The sequence below is a fragment of the Danio rerio genome, chromosome 17 (assembly GCF_052040795.2).
Source record: "Danio rerio strain M-AB ecotype USA chromosome 17, GRCz13ab, whole genome shotgun sequence".
NCBI lineage: Eukaryota > Metazoa > Chordata > Actinopteri > Cypriniformes > Danionidae > Danio > Danio rerio.
In genome coordinates, this window is record NC_141037.1 from 14,179,502 (window position 1) to 14,192,500 (window position 12,999).

At 41.6% G+C, this 12,999-nt stretch overlaps 1 protein-coding gene across 2 annotated transcripts; it reads left to right on the forward strand.

Annotated features, from left to right (window-relative positions):
• The first annotated feature begins 563 nt into the window (after positions 1 to 563).
• Positions 564 to 10,589, forward strand: fbxo33 (F-box protein 33). Of its 2 annotated transcripts, XM_087290158.1 has the most exons (5): positions 564 to 664; positions 789 to 1,122; positions 3,551 to 3,661; positions 5,535 to 6,202; positions 6,913 to 10,589. In XM_087290158.1, the coding sequence occupies exons 1-5, from the start codon at positions 583 to 585 to the stop codon at positions 7,176 to 7,178; spliced, it is 1,461 nt and encodes a 486-aa protein (XP_087146284.1). In that variant the 5' UTR covers positions 564 to 582; the 3' UTR covers positions 7,179 to 10,589. The 2 variants fall into 2 exon arrangements, with proteins under 2 accessions (XP_087146284.1, XP_087146285.1); XM_087290159.1 differs by having other exon boundaries at positions 597 to 1,122.
• Positions 10,590 to 12,999: the final 2,410 nt, after the last annotated feature.

Genomic DNA, 12,999 nt, shown 5'->3' on the forward strand with positions numbered 1-12,999 from the left:
CATATCCTAACGAAGTATACATCACTGAAAGCTTATTTGAAGCGTTGTATTTATTTATTGAGCTTCAACTCTGAAAACTCGACTGACAGTTTTAATTTACTGGAACTTCTTTGTTAAGCTGCTTTGACAATCTACATTGTGAAAGGGCTAGACAGATAGATAGAAGATAGATAAAACTCGTATTATAATATCCTAACGAAGTATTCATCAATGAAAGCTTATTTATCCTGGTTTCAGATCATGCTAAAATCTCAAAAAATGTACAGATCATTGGTGTTGTGGTCCAGGGTCACCCATTTTCAAGTGCACTCGAGCGCCATCGTTCTACTGCTCGGTGTATGGCAAAAATAAGGCATTTTCGGAGCGAACCAACGCCACCACCTAATTGCCTGAAACAATAATACACGAAATACACCGTATCTCACTTTAGCTTTTTTATCGGACAGCATGTACGCTTCAATATAATTAATTCACATCTCAATGTCGTTCAGCACGTACATTATAACGTCCTGACAAATTCCCAGCTGCCCCCTATTAGTTTGATGAAAGTGGACTAGTCCAATAGTATTGAAAGCAAAGCCCATGATCGCGCAGTTGTTTGTTTTCACTCAGCGCAGTAAGCAGGGCGGAGAGGAGAAGAGGAGAGGCACGGAGTTGTGTAACGGTTAACGTTTTTAATTAATCTTCATTGCATCTTTCCCAGCCTCCTGCCATGGCTCTGTGCAGTAGCGTCGGAGCCTTGGCGTTACCCAGCGAGCTTATCGTTCACATATTCTCCTTCCTGTCAGACCGAGACAAGCTCCGGGCCTCGGCCGTATGCACCCGCTGGAGGGAGTGTCTCTTCTACCCTGCGCTGTGGACGGAGCTCAAGCTGCGCATCGGCGGGGGAACCAACGGCGGCGGCTCTGGATCCGACCAAACCCCGCGGTTGGAGTTCCTCATGCGCAAATTTGGTTCATTCGTGCGGGAGCTGCAGCTGGAGTTCGCCCCGGTGAACGGCTACTTAAGCCCGCTGCAGCACGGAGTGGACGCCGTCGAGAGCGACCCGCAGTTCGCCAAAGATGCGATGGTGACATATTTGGATCAGGTGTTGTGTGTGCTCGGCAGTCTGCGTAATAACAGGTAACTAACGTTAGCTATATGAAGCTGGGAATCGATTTTGCATGCGTCGGTGTTGTTGACGTTACACCTCCGTTTCTGGCTGCTTTGCTTTGCTTACATTTAATCAGCACCAGCAGCCATAAACAAACCCTGCGCATTACGTAACGCTCGTGTCTGAAGCATCGCATGGCTGCCTGCTTTTGTGCATAACAGAACTGCAAGATCACCTCATAACCAGTTGATATTTTTGTTGCTTATAAGAAATATTGCTGTTTGCACATTAGTAGACAAACCTGAAGTGACGTGTAGCTGTCTCAGCGTTACCAGTGCTTATTTATTAGATGCTTACTAGTACTAACGTTAGTTGTCGACTCATTAGTGACAAGCAACTTTTCCACTGATGATCCATTGAGTTGTGTTTAGATGTTAAGATTATAAAGTTTTCTCTGTCAACTATTATGCATTCATATGGTTTAAAGTTTTTGTTTATCTTCCAATGTGTAATAAGTTACTGGTATATATTTCAACATTTAGTATACAGCTTGTGTAGCTTCTACCACCTATTGTTTTATATTTAAACTGTACCAGGTCTTACTGATGACTTTTTTTTAAATTAGGTTATTTTATAATTGCTTGCCATATGTAGTTGGTTAAAAATGCTAATTTATAGTTGCATTTAAAATCTAACTAATAAGATTAGAAAAATGTTAATGTGGTTAGATCTATCTAGCAGAGAGGTGAATAGACTGATTGATTGATGGGTAGATTGACAGCTAATAGATGGATGGCTAGGTTGAAGGATGGTGTGATAGGTGGTTGATTGAAATGGAGATGGATGGATGGATAGATAGATAGATAGATAGATAGATAGATAGATAGATAGATAGATAGGCAGGTAGTGGGTAAGGTGATGTACGTATGGGTAGGTATATAGATTGATAGGTAAATAAATAAATAAATGTTTGTATGTATGTATGTATGTGTGTATGTATGTATGTATGTATGAATGGTCGTCCAAGTTGTTACTTTTTTATTAAATTATAATTATTAATGCAGTTACAAATACAAATATATTTACAAGTACAAATATAGTTATTAGTATTGCTTACGGGCTTATTTTTTTTTATAGTTGCCTCTAATAAGAAAATGTGAATAGTAAGAATTGTTAGGTAGATGGGCAAATCTATCTCTGGGTTAATAGACAGATAAATAGATGGATGGATAGATAGATAGATGGATGTGTAGGCAGGTAGATGGAAAGGGTGAAATATGCATGGGTGGGTATATAGATTGATAGGTAAATAAATGTATGCATGAACGGTCGTCCAAGTTGTTACATTTTAATAATATATTATAATTATTAATGCAGTTATTAATACAAAAATATTTACAAGTACAAATATAGTTATTAGAGTTGCTTACGGGCTTATTTATAGTTGTGTTTAACACTCTAACTAAGAATTAAAATGTGAATAGTAAGAAATGTTATGTAAATGGGCAGATCTATCTAGCAGAGGGGTGAATGATTGATGGATGGATGGATGGATTGATGGCAGAACGGAATAAATCCGGGTAGTTAGTTGGATAGTTGAGTAAATAGATATTTAGGTGGGTTGGTGAATAAGGTGATGAATATAGCGGAATGGATGGTTGGTTAGTCAGTAGATATGTGGATTGTTATGCAAGTAGATGGATGGTAGGTAGTTATTAAGATGAGGTGATCGATGGGTAGATTGATATTCAGTGGCAAAGTAACGTTGTCAGCTTGACTCCATTGAATTACTGTTGGCTAGTAACAAATGATAGTTGTGTCTAATATTTGCTAGTTCATTTGATAATATTCTGGCCAATGTCACGGGAAAAACAAGCACTTGTAACACAAATGGACACTAGTTTTTCTAAGTAGTCAGTGTTAAAACTGCTGGCTAACCTCCCACAAGCCTTACTGGATTGTTAACATTCTAACTAACTAAAAATGTTTAAACAAGACCTGCTTTTGTGCTTCATACTCTTCAGCCTTCATAGATGTTTCCTGATGCTGATTGTAGCCTACTGTTCTATTTCTGCACAACAGTAAAGCACTAGAAGGACACCTAGCGCAGCACTTGCAGTTTAAACAATAGGCTTTAGTTTGAAAAGTGTAAAGAATGGAGAAAAAGAGCTGATTATTGTCTTTCTGGTGTAGTGAGAGATAGTTGGTCGGCACTTTGTAGGATTTAACCATTTAATGTGGTTATTTCTATATTTTCACAGAACCATCATTTCTGAATAATATCATAAATCATTAAAAAAACAATCATCATTAAAAATAAGGAAAATTAACTTTTAAACTTGCCATGTTTTTAAAGTGATTCCTTCATTCTCACTTGTATAGATTTGAGAATAGGATGTTAATCAGTAGACTTCCTTTAGTTTTGCAAGACTGATATATTCCCTTTTTCCTCTTCAGAAACCTCCACAAGCTGAGTCTGTATGGGGACACATGTATTCTACATGAAGATGGCATTTTGGACAGCACTTACCTCAGCCAGGTCGACCAAGGGGGCAAGAAAATGAAAGAGTACGTTTACCTTTCACCCACATTAGCAGATTACCATCTTATGCCATGTTTGTGATGCATTTCCTCACATCACTTCCCATAAGTATATAAGTTTGAGTGTGGAACAGAAGAGTATGCTAGATTTGGGACATACTACTTCCTCATTAATGGATTGTTATGTCGGTTATTTGCCTCATACCCTGTCAATCATCTTGTCACATCATCCACATAAATTTCATATTTAATTTCTTACCATATTGGAGATGCAGCATCAAGGTAATCAGAACAAATATTCTCAGGTTTTTGCATAATTATTTAAGTCAATGACCGAACACATCTTTCTAAGTCCACGGTGTTGTTGCGGATGAAATATACAGCGGATAACAAGAAATAAACATATTCCAGATGGTTAGACGTTAATGAAGAGAGTCATTCAAATATCTTTACTCATGCCCTCTCTACTTAACTGTCTTACACATTTGCCATGTTTGACACTTTTTGCTTGTATTTGTACTTCTAATCAAATTAACATCAAATGCATTGTGGACAATATTAGCATAATTAAACTTTAGACTCTACCTGAAATAGTAGACCATCTGGGTAACTTTAGAATACTTGTTTCTGGGGCTGCACAACATCAAAAAAATTATTGCGATAAGCGTATTTGCAATATCCATATAGCAGGGAAGTGCAATTAATTAAATTAGTTTTCTTTGCCAACCATGTATGTTCTGTATGCATGGGTTGTTTATCCAAATCTGAGGCCTTTGCTATTTTCATGCCCACCTTTTCAGTAGGTGCTATTAGCTAAACCATGAGCTGAAAATAAATACTAATGCTGGGAGCAGTGTTGCCAGATACAGCCAACTTTTTCCAGCCTAAATGCTGTTCAAAACTCGCACGAAAAACAGCCCAAGATATTATTCATTCATTAATTTTTTTGTCGGCTTAGTCCCTTTATTAATCCGGGGTCGCCACAGCGGAATGAACCGCCAAATTATCCAGCAAGTTTTTACGCAGCGGATACCCTTCCAGCTGCAACCCATCTCTGGGAAACATCCACACACACACATTCACACACACTCACACACACACACACTCATACACTCATACACTACGGACAATTTAGCCTACCCAATTCACCTGTACTGCATGTCTTTGGATTGTGGGGGAAACCGGAGCACCTGGAGGAAACCCACACGAAGGCAGGGAGAACATGCAAACTCCACACAGAAACGCCATCTTCGCCGAGGTTCGAACCAGCGACCCAGCGATCTTCTTGCTGTGAGGCGACAGCACTACCTACTGCGCCACTGCCTCGCCCGCCCAAGATATTAGATTAATATTTTATTTATACACCCACCAAGACTTCTTTCAATTTCACATTTGACATTTATATAAATAAATCAATCTTTTTTTTTTTTTTTTTTTTTTTTTTTTTTTTTTACAAAACTCAAAGTACCATGGTATAACTACTCTAAAGAAATATACAGTCTACTGGCCATCAGCTGCCACTATGAGAGGAGGATTTAAAAAACGTAATTGCTTGAGGGCTTTTGACCTATTTCTTGCGCATCTGGCATTATAATATCGACAACCTGATGGTAACAGTTTAAAGGTGTATGATAAAGGATGCCTCATCGTTGACAATCATGCGAGCCTTATTTGATATTTTTTCTTTGCATAAACTCTCAATACTCTTTAACTCTGTCCATTCGTCCCTTTTAAGTTTGTCCAACATCACACCCAGATATTTATAATTTGTTACTGACTGAATGAGCTCCCCATTAATTAATGTGGGATGAGTTTTGCTTTGTGCTGTCTCTCTAAAATCAATAACCATCTCCTTAGTTTTTCGAATTATAATGTGTACATCTTGGTCTGATTATTCTAGGATCCAGCAACTCTTCGAAGAGATCCTGTCCAACAGCCGGCAGATGAAGTGGCTGTCGTGTGCGTTCATGCTGGGTGTGGTGACTCCCTGCTCTCTGGCCTCCCTCTCCAACCCCAGCAGCAGCTCCCTGCAGCACCTCAGCTTGATAGACAACCAGCTGCCCAGCCTGATCTCCACCCTGGAGCTGGAGCGCCTCGCTCACCTGCACTCTCTGTCTTTAGACTTCTGCGACTTCACCTCAGACATGTGCCGTCTCCTGGCTTGCGGTGACCGAGCGCCACTCCACCGCCTCTCCCTCCTGCTTAACGGTGCTGCTCTGGATGTCAAGCCTTTGGACGGGACTGCGGCTGAGGATGACTGGAAAGCACTGGTCCGCCGCAGCACCAACCTGCGTGTCTACATCATGGGAATGGACGTGCACAGCCAGGATCTTCTGCGCGTGCTGAAGCCTAGCGTTCCCCTGGAACGGATCCACCTGGATAGCTACAGCACATTGGTGACGGATGGTGTCATTGAGCTTATCTCGCAGCAGTACCACAAAACCCTCACACACTTTATCCTGATGAGGGATGATGCTGGATTTCCAGACCTCAGCGTCAACCGTAACGAGGACCCGCTGGTTCTGCTTACTTGGCGCTGTCTGCACCTCGCGGTCTTGATCATTCACGGTAAGGGGACATTTGATTACTTGTTTTTTTTTAATGAACATGGGACAACCTCCCTTAATGCCTGGTTTATACTTCTGCGTCAAGTGACCGGCGTAACCATCGGCGCATGCAACGCCCGTAGCTGTGCATTTATACTTCTGCGCGCTGTCTCTGTTGGTCTGCATTAACACTTCCGAAACGCTAGTTGGCAGTGAGGTGTTAATGTTCCTCTGTGTCGAATTTCTTCGCTGCTGTTTTGCTTTTCCTGAACACTTCCTGGATGTACAAGTGGCTCAAACTCGCTCATTTTGAGGCTGGAACGGGCGGACGTGCAACAACTTTAACTATGAGGTAAACACAAAACAAAACTTTCCATCCGGAGCTCCTTCTCCGGACTCCACACTTGTAAACAATCGCTCCATTGGGCTCGCGCCATTCGCGCGGCTCTCGGTCCCGCCCAGACTCGTCAGTGCTACCAAGCCGACCAATCACAGAGCTTGCGCTAAGCGTCGTTGCGACGGGTTGTTAAATTTTTTTGAGAGGTGCACGTCAGTGACGCCGACGGCCACGGCGAAGGGCGATGCGTCAACGCCATAGCATACCCGTGCGTTTGACGCAGAAGTATAAATCAACCTTTAGTCCAACCCCCCTCCGAGCAACAAATAAAAAAACTTGACTCCTCGATTTAAAACATTGTGCAACACAGGTAATGAATTTCTCTTTCCTCACAGGCTACACGGTGTGGTCCCACAACCTAGTGGCCATCTCTCGTCTGCGTGGGTCCAACCTAAAAGTCCTGGAGGTGTCCGAAGAGAGCATTGATTTTGACCCGGACCAGTCGGTGTACATCGAGGGCGACCCTGTCCACAATCTAGTCAAGGAGGTGTCTCTGGGTCTGGGCCGCGTCTGGCATCCCTCCATGGACAACAGCGTAGTTCTGAACGAACCCACTCAGCACTTCCACCGCGAGATGCAGAGTTTCAGCGCGGGCATGTAGACGCACCAAACGCCCTCTCTAACCCTGTGCTTGGTGATCTTTCACTAAATGGGCCCTTCTCATTTTATTTCCTCCCCCTTTCATTACTTTCTGATTTTGTTTTTTTGTTTTTGTAGTGTGAATTTAATCCTTTGTATGTGCTGTGTTTAATCAGTATTAGCTCTATATTTATATCTATATCTATATATCCTGCTTATTACTAGGAAAATATAGTTGGCTATTGGTTTAGTAGCTAATTGAGTGAATGGTAGAGAGGGGCTTTTATACTGCTAGCTTGTACAGTGAGTTGTTCATTCTCTCGCTTTTGTCTGTTTGTTGGTTTCCCCCTTAGAAAGCGTGGAGTTACCTCAAACTCTCAGTTGATCCTCTTTGGCTTCTGCAAGGACGAAATCCCACGTTCACCGTTGACCTTTTTATAGGGAGATTAGTCTTCCAGCCAAGGGGCAGGGCTGATCCACAGCAGTTACGACCCTTCCTCTTTGTTCATCAGTGTGTGATTGTTATTCAGAAGTGAGGATTAGTGGAAACGACGTGTTCGGGACGTAGATCCCGCTGGTTTTTCTCAACCTGGAAGTAGACGCACCTCTGCTGGTGAAACCAATCGTAGAGGTTTTCAGTCTGGTGTTTGACACCTGCATGCTGACCGCCCTGCAGCACAATATCTGGGCCCAGCCATAGGTGTTTTGTTCTTGTTTTCTTGTTACTGTTTTTTTGTTTTGTTTTAAAAACTCCTTCCCGTCTGTCTCAGGTAGGCAAAAGTTACATGACAAGGAAGATGAAGATGACGGTTATGATATTTTGGCGAGAGTGAAAACAATCAGCTTTTCCTTCAGTTTTAATTGTTCTTCTTGAGTCACAGTTGCCTTGAACTCTCCCCTTACTTCTTCATCATCAATGCGTTTCTGGCCTCGGATCCAATCGCGAAGTGCGTCAGCTGGAAAACGAAGGCTTGTAATCGAAAGCCGAACGCGATTGAATCTGGGCCATGGGGTTTATTATTTCATCTGTTAAAACATTAGATGGCGGGAGACAGACAGACGTTTGCTTGTTCCATATCTCAGGATTCCTGCACTTGCGGTACTTTTCCAGTTGAAAGCTTTTGTTGAAGCTTCGTTCAAAGGGTTGGCGTGCTCGATGGGCAAGGTTTTTGGAGCTCTTCCAAAAGAATGCGCTTTAGAAGTTGCCGGTTTTTATTTTCTTCCTGTGTCTGATTATCCATAGTTTAGCATTTTGAAGTTCTCGTGTGTTGTTCTTTGATTTTACATATTGTCTGTTTGCTTTATTTTTTTAAGAAAAAGAGTCAGTCAAAGGAAGTTGTGGTTGCTTGCGTAGCTGAAATAAGTGAATGTCAAACTAAAGCCTTCTTATAAAAAGCGGCAGCGCTTTTTGCTCTGCAGAATCCCCTCTTTCTTGAGCATATCTTTATTTCACGTGCTCGAACAACGAAGTGAATCGTCAAAGAGCGGAGTGCTTTTTAAAACCGTTAAGTTGCCTCGTTAACTGTTACTCTGTCAGGCCTCAGAACTTCCTGTAATTTGGCGGTATCGACTACCCGAAGCCAAACCAGGTTCGAAACGGAAGCCATCGCCCCAATCTTTTTCGGAAGATCTGCGCTTATGACAAAAATAGCCAAAGCAAACCTTTGCAGCATGAAAACGATCTCTATATGCAAGCTTATCAAGTGAGGGGTGACCTTATGATCTTGTGAGGATTTATTATTATCTGTGGTCCAAAAAAGATTTGAAGCAGTTAACCAATGAGGTCGAACAACTCTTGGCACGTGCACGAAGGGTTGACGTGATTTGACACCTTAGAAATGCGAAGCAGAGTTCCAGCTTGACTAAATGTTGACAAGTTTACAACCTATTGTGGTACCCATGTCAACATTGGTGAAAACGGCAGGTTTCCGTAGTTGGTGGCACAGAACGCAAAAAGGGCGGCGTCAGATCTGTAAAACTTGCTCCCTTTTTGATTAACCAACAGATTAAATGTGCTGTTTTCAGGTGCGTTGACATTGGTGCCAAACTTGCTGTATTGAACATGTCGGAATGCTCTTAAACGTGTGCCAGTAGTGGGATTCTGTGTTTATTCTCTCTTTTTTGTTGATTTAGAAACGTTCTACTTAGTACCAGCACCAAAAAAACAAAACGAGTGTGTTCTTAATTCGGAGCTTGTACGTTGGTTTTTCCTGAAGGACTAGAGTTGACGTAGAACGACAGCGTATGACGCGTTACAAATGGCGAAAGCATTCATACCGTGCCTAAAACCCACAATAGCTTTCATTTCAAACCCATGTCATTCGTACGTTCCTGGTCGACGAAGCGTTACAAAGACAAAAACCATCAGTGTTTCTCGTTTTTCTTTGCAATCTTACGTGTGCATGCGAATGTGTCGTGTTATCGTTGATAAAGTGCATACATCAGAGAAGGAGGTGTGTGTTCAGAATAAAGCGTACCACTTCCTCAGCAGTGAACAGGATACAGCCATTCTCAGGGTTATTGTTAGACGTGTGGAGGAAACTAAACGAGTCCAATAGCTCAGGCCTCTCACCATGAAAGTTTGCATTAATGAAGAATCTTCTCGACAAAATCACTGGATTGAACTTCTGTCAGCGCATCATCTGCGTCAGCTGCCAAAGATAACGGTGATACGACTCTCTTTCAAACTTTCGAAAGTGCCCGCATGCTGGCAGAGGGCAGGGCCAATGGCTGATGGGCCGAGATGTACTACTACTATCGTATTACGACAACTACTATTAGATAAATGTACTAACGGAGGGGTGGTTGGACTTGAGCGGTGGTCCGCAGCTGTGCTGTGGCTTTGGTCAACATAATAACGTTAGATCTCTCTTACAATGCACCTGTTTCACTGTGAAGAGTGAATGTAATTTAACTATTGAAAATCAAGGTTGGTTCTATCAGACCTATAAGCTGCTATGAGACGTGTTAGGAACATTCCACTGGGGAGTTAAAAACAAACTAAAATGGCCAAATGTCTGCATGAAATGATTTATTTTTTTACTCTTCTTCTTTTCTGTTTGGTCGGGGCAAGGGGTGGGATCCTGGAATCAGCGTTCGACTGGTCCTGCTATGAAATTCTTGAGCCATGTAGGTTTTTAATCTCGATCGATTCGGCCAGTCGGTTGTTACAACTCAGTCGGATCCCAGTTTCTTTCTTTTAATTTCTGTTTTGTTTTCCCGAAACAACAACAACAACATTATATGCATTTCACAATCTCGTAGTAAGGAGAACGAGGGCTGCTATGACCCCATCTGAGAAGGTCAGCGTTTTACAGCTTTTTTTTTTTTCCGAGAGCTACCTTACCGATGATCAACCTCACGCCAGCCTTCGGTTAAAACTAACAGTCCGAGTTTCCAATGCAGGTCCAATCTCGGACTTTATCGTCAAAAATAGAGAGAAAACTATGCAAAAGGAATGCATACGATCCAACGGCTCTTAACTTGTTTTGTTTTCTTTGGCTTTTTTTTTTTCGTTTTCTGTCACTCAAACGGAAACAACCTAACTTGCAATGAAACTTGGCCTTATTATTGTTATTATTATTGTTTTAAGATCTTGATTCTTCGGAAGCCAACTAAGTTTCAGGGGCGACCGTGGGTTACAGACATGGTCTCTATGAGACTGGCCAGAAGGCCCCAGTTATAAGTGGTACGAATGTTGTGCATTTGTTTAAAATCAGGACAGTTTGCAATAAAGAAGGGGCCATCATGGGGCACCAGCAGTGCTAAGACCACGCTGCTATCTTATAAACTTAACGGGGAGTTAAATATGATGACAACATAAACCTGCATATGCGTATATATACATATATCAACGTATATACTTTTATGCAACACGTGTCCGGGTTCTATTTATGAACATTGAGATAAAAAAAAAAGTTTATAAGCGTTGTTGTTTTGCAAAAATGGTTTTACCATCTTAAATGTTTAATATTTGGGCAGGTGTGTTCTGTCTACTTTTTTGTCTCCGGTGAGCACACAGCATTGGATTTTATATGTACATCTGCAAACAGGAAGTACTCTGGCACAGGTGTGAACATGCCAGGTGGGAAGATTTTAATGAGAAAAAAAGTGATCTCGAGGTTCCACGATAAAAGAAGGAAAACCTTTGGAAAAAACTTAACTGACAGATATTGGGTAAACCAGCCGAATGTTGATTTGAATTAATGTTGAACGAATGCATTTTCTTTTAATCGGTAAAATAAAAGCATAAAAAAACAACAACATCGTCTCCGTGTGTCTTTCTTTCATACATTCCTGATCTGCAGGGCAATTTATCACATTGGGTGACTGAATGAACAGTATAATGCTCTTCTCACTCTTTTTGAACATTAATATAGGGCAAAAATGCAAACTCGATAATTATTGTCCATATTGAATGATAATGATATATATTCCGATACAAGTTGTTAATGTATCCAGATTTGAAAGAGTACCCCAACAATAACTGACGCCACAAAAAAACAGGATCCATTAAATGGCATAAGTTTTCGACCGATACATTTTCAGCTGTCAAACATTTGGTACATCTCTAATATAAACACATTTCTAGATTCTCATTGTTGCACATTTCTGCTGTGTGATTGGCTCTTAGATCATATAGAGCAGGAATCACCAAACTTGTTCCTGGAGGGCCGGTGTCCTGCAGATTTTACCTCCAACCCTAATCAAACACACCTGAACAAGCTAATCAAGGTCTTAAGCTGCGGTTACATTAGAGTTTGAGCATGCGAAATTCATACGTGCAGCGCTGCGAAAAGGGGCGGGAATAAACAAGCTTATTAGACATTTTTAAAAGCGAGCGATTGCTCCATGTTTTAAATTTCTGTCCAGAGATGTCATGTTTTGATCCTCGATTCTTCTCACGCAGTCAAGTGATGCGATTTCGCAGGTCAGAGTTCACCAAGCTTGAACTTTGCATCACTGCAACCTGCAAAACTTGACGCATTACCCTGCGGTTCCAGTCTGACGCATTCGCGTGCGTATGAATGGAAGTCTGTGGGAGGAAAAGCCCAGTGTGACCGCAGCTTTACTACTTGAAACACCCAGGCAGAGGTGTTGAAGCAAGTTGGAACTAAAACCTGCCACGCACCGGACCTCCAGGAACGAGATTGGTGACCCCTGATATAGAGTATAAGAGTCCAGAGCTGATCATTGTTATTGACATAAATTTCATCACGATTTGATATAATATCGTTTTATCAGCCCAGCCCTACTTCAGCCTATGTAATGTGTATTTATATAGCACATTTATCATGTAGGGCAGAGGAGGCCAACCCCGTTCCTGGAGAGCCACCTTCCGGCAGATTTCTGTTGCAACCCATATCAAACACACCTGCCTGTAATTATGCCGTGGTGTTCAGGTCCTAATTAATTGGTTCAGGTGTGTTTGATATGGGTAGCAACTGAAATCTGCAGGAAGGTGGCTCTCCAGGAATAGGGTTGGCCACCCCTGATGTACGGCTACACACCCAAAGCACTTTACAATCATAAGGGGCAGGGTCTCTCCACATCACTACCAGTGTGCAGCATCCAATTAGACGGCAGCCACAGGACAAGGACACCGGGGTGTGCTTACCACACACCTGCTATTGGTTGAGTGGAGAAAGTGATAGAGCCAATGGGCTATAAATAAATAAATATATATATATATATATATATATATATATATATATATATATATATATATATATATATAACACAGCTAGAGTTTTTCAGCCACTTCCAGTGAAAGCTTTATGTAACAATTTCAAATTTTATAAGGTTCCTTTTACAGCATCAAAGTAATGTAATTACAATACTTT